At 35.5% G+C, this 4,009-nt stretch overlaps 1 protein-coding gene across 2 annotated transcripts in view; it reads right to left on the bottom strand.

Annotated features, from left to right (window-relative positions):
* LOC135208815 (transmembrane protease serine 11D-like) overlaps positions 1–3,576 on the bottom strand; it is a 6,893-nt gene extending 3,317 nt beyond the window's left edge. The window contains exons 1-3 of one of the 2 annotated variants that reach the window (XM_064241355.1): positions 2,809–3,565; positions 1,582–1,774; positions 850–967 (exon numbers count right to left, since the gene is read on the bottom strand). In XM_064241355.1, the coding sequence (XP_064097425.1) occupies positions 850–957 (108 nt within the window). In that variant the 5' untranslated portion in view covers positions 958–967; positions 1,582–1,774; positions 2,809–3,565. Of the gene's footprint in view, positions 1–849; positions 968–1,581; positions 1,775–2,808 lie in introns of those variants that run through there. The other variant, XR_010313225.1, reaches the window with a different exon arrangement.
* Between the last annotated feature and the right edge of the window lie 433 nt (positions 3,577–4,009).

Below are 4,009 nucleotides of genomic sequence, written 5' to 3'. Positions count from 1 at the left end.
AAAAATTAAGCAAATTAGCTGTCCCCACCTCTCCTCTCTCTCTCTCTCTCTCTCTCTTCTCTCTCTCTCTCTCTCTCTCTCTCTCTCTCTCATAAATATGCTGACAGTTTTTTTTTAAATAGGGAGTTAAACAGAAATTTCTCAAAACTCAAACTGTAGCAGGCAAACTCTAATATTAGCCTAAGTATGTAAAGCTGTAGTATATGACTTTTCATCTTTTCTTTAATATCGTTAGTATAGTGTTTGTTTTATGATTTTCTCTGTTTGGAATATAGTCTTCCAAATTACAGATTAATTTCCGATAGCATTCTTTTGGCATTTCCTAGTTTCAATGTACAACCAAGGAATTAGACATTGACACTGATGATTCGGTATCACTTTTACCTCAGTCACCCTAATTACGAGCTTTCCTGTTTCTTTTAAATGAAAGCTTCAGATCGATTAAAAAAAAAAGGATACACTCTAACACATGGCCATTAAGTAGATGCGTTTGTATGTTTCTTCAAAGGAAAATATCTAAGCTGTATACGTATGTGTCGCAAGCACTACGTCTAGTTTTGGGCATCACTAAGAATGGAAAACAGGGTCGCCTTTCTGGTTTACCAGTAATAATAATTGTGTTATTTGTAGGTCATGAAATCTTACCGTTTGACTGAGTACAGTGACGTAGGAGACAGCGTATGAAGTGTAAAGAAATACGATATAATGTTTAAATAAATACCTAGCTGTAGTAAATATTTCGAAGACATCTGGCGTTAAACGTGAGCATTTTATAGAATCCAGAAAAAGGAAAGTAAAATTTCATTATCTACATAAAAGTTCACTCATAAACATTAACGCCCTACTTACTTGTGTGATTGTGTCATAGTTTTCGTGAATAATAAATCCCCTTGCTCTCACTACCGTCATCGAATAGATATCAATACTTCCGTAACCAACTTCGATGTCACTCTGCATTGCTTTCCTCCTGCCGATATATGACTGCGTTCATAACGAATACATTTTGGAGAAAAGACACATGATGAAGTTGAAAGATTTTCTTGGATTTGATGCAGTACTAAGATTAAATGCAGTTGGAATGACATGAGGCATTATGTCCAATTACACATTTTCAAAGTAAAAGCTTAATCAAGAAATCATTTTTCCTGGTTTATATAAGAGTAGGCTGTGGTCATTTTGCTATGATGAAGATTTAAGTATTTTCATCTTACAACAAAAATGACTTTTTTCACCAATATTTAAATATATATATATATTTTTTGCCATCATTTCTAATACATAATAGAGGCAAGATAATATTCTCAAACCAAGCAGCCGTCCCTTTAAAGGTCATACTATAGTCACATCCAGGAAGACATTTTTGTTAATAAGTCTCGGGATCCAGTTTCACATGATTCTTGTTGATATTGAGCATAAGTAACCCATGCTTGTCAATAAAAGTCTGGGAATCCTTTAAGTCCTGTTTCGAGGTCACTAAGCACATCAGCTAATGAGTGACACTTGAAAGTCTGTTGTTACTCGTGATTTATACTACCAGCAATGGGAGAGACAAACAATGTACAAAGGTCAGAACGAACGTACCCAGCAGTATCATAAAAGCAATGGGCGGCAGTGAGAATCCACCGCTTCTTGATGATGGAACCACCGCATAGATATCTGCGGCCTAATATAGTTGGGTAAACGATGACTTGGTGTGGATATTCGTTTTCTGACGCTGCGTCTCCATTGACGATTCTCACTCCAGTTACGCTGATCGCAGTTACCCCACAGTTAGCTGATTTAAAAGAAAGTTGAATCAGACTATAAGAGTGCATGTTAACAGCTTAGAAAGTATAATAACGTATGTGCACGTTTGAATGCATATATTAACATCTAATGCTAGTAAGGCGATTTGTAAGTTTGCAGGGACTATCCTTCAAACTCTATAACCTTTCTAAATTCATCAAACCAGGATTCAGGCCGTTCAGACCGAATATCTCGATTGGCATCTATTATTCTAAGGTCCAGCTATCAATAATCTTTCTCTCTGAAGCCACTTCCCAAAAGTTCAACCTCTATGCTCGCAAATTCTCCATCTACCCCAGCGTTGTGTGCGTTGACTTCCTGAATTCTCTAACAGTATATACCAGGAATTTTGTATACACCTCATAAAGTCTAACTCAAAGTGTCTAACCTTATTTATTTCACTTCCAATTATACACCATTTTCCATTATTTCTTTTCACATGCACCTGATTAAAATACAGTTTTAGCCAAGTTCCAAATCTCTCCTCCACAATGCCATTTACCTCTCCCATGCTTTGCTCTGAACCTATGGTGATCAGAGTTATCTCTGACATTTCACTTCCCAGCATTAAATACATCAACTTGCTGTTCTGGCTAATCTGTAATAACATAACCAGACAATATCTTTTCCTTGCCAATATTGTTTCCCAAGTCTCGATATGAATATTTTATTTCAAAACCCGAATTTGTCAATAATTAAGCTCAATTCTTCACACACCACAAGACACTGTATCTTTTATGAACTGTTCATCTATTTCTCTAGTATCTGCATTCTTATTGCAAATATCTGTTGCAGACTCCCACTATATATATATATGTATATATATGTATATATATATATATATATATATATATATATAGATATATATATATATAATATATATATACTGCTTAAACTAATTTCTTTGCATTCCAGTAACGCAGCTAATAATTCCAAGTCAGGACGATTTCCAGGATGACATCTTAATGAAATATTATGGAACTGAATGAATCCAAGCATCACACGAAAGCATATTATACTTACGGCAATAAGCTCGAGTAGCACCACAACTTGGTGTAGTCGTAGAGGTTGAACTTGTTGTGGTGTTAATGGGTATCGTTGTTGTCGTTGAGCTTGCAGTGGTGGTTGTAAGCGACGGAGTTGTCGTTGTTGTTGTTGTTGTTGTGTGGTGGAACGGTTGTTGTGGAGCTTGTCGTCGTTTCTTGTGCAGTTGTTACGCCCTTTGTTGTATTTGTCACTGGAGCATTTGTTGTGGTTTTAGCGGACGTTGTCACTGGTACACTTGTTGTGTTATCAAATATCACCGCTATCGAAGTAGATGTTTTATCTGCTGTTGATACTGTAGCGTTTGATGTGGCTGCGACTGGTGTCGGTACTGGACCAGTTGCGTTTTTAGAGGTCGTTGTTAATAAATTATTCGTAATAAATTTATCTGGATCTGTTGAGTTTCCAACAGACGGCGGTACAGGAGCATTTACTGTGGCATTGGCGGTAGTTATTACAGGAGCCATTGTTGTGATGTTGGCTGTAGTTATTGGTGGAAATATGGTTACTGGTTTGGTTGTGGACGTTGTGTAAACTGGAGAAGTTGTGGTTTTCTCGACAGTTGTAGTCAATGGAATGAATTCTGTGCTTGTAGTCGTTGGTCCCGAGACTGTTGTGATGTTTCCTTGTGTTGTTGGTCCCTTTATAGTTGTTGCATCTTGTGCAGTCATTCCTGTTGTGGTTACAGCTGAAGCTGTTGGAGAAACAAAGTTTAATAAAAAATCAGTAAAATAATTTTTTATAAAGTACTCTGGAAAGAAAAATATTATATATATATATATATATATATATATATATATATATAATATATATATATATATATATATATATATATATATTATGTTGTTAGTATTATCAATTCAAAAAAGTTACGTTATTTTGATTTTCTACCACATAAAATCCTTGAAAACACTACTTCACTTATTCTTTCCTTCCATTAGTAAAATATTAGCTGAAAGATATTTGTTTAGAGGGGGAAAAGAGAAGATCTGTGTATGTTGTAGCTCTTAGTAAGCATAGAGGGTACAGTAATGAAATCCACGTTACAGAGATCGACACACTGATAGGACTGATGAATTAGTTTTTTCCACAATAAATCTGAGTGTGACAATATTCTTTAAATTCGTAGCATTATAATGAACTTACTTCCTTACCAAAGAAATTCCTGTATACCAGGGAA

Source organism: Macrobrachium nipponense, chromosome 35 (assembly GCF_015104395.2).
Source record: "Macrobrachium nipponense isolate FS-2020 chromosome 35, ASM1510439v2, whole genome shotgun sequence".
NCBI classification, from domain to species: domain Eukaryota; kingdom Metazoa; phylum Arthropoda; class Malacostraca; order Decapoda; family Palaemonidae; genus Macrobrachium; species Macrobrachium nipponense.
The sequence above is the reverse complement of the archived record's forward strand: the minus strand, read 5'-3'. Positions and strand labels throughout refer to the sequence as shown.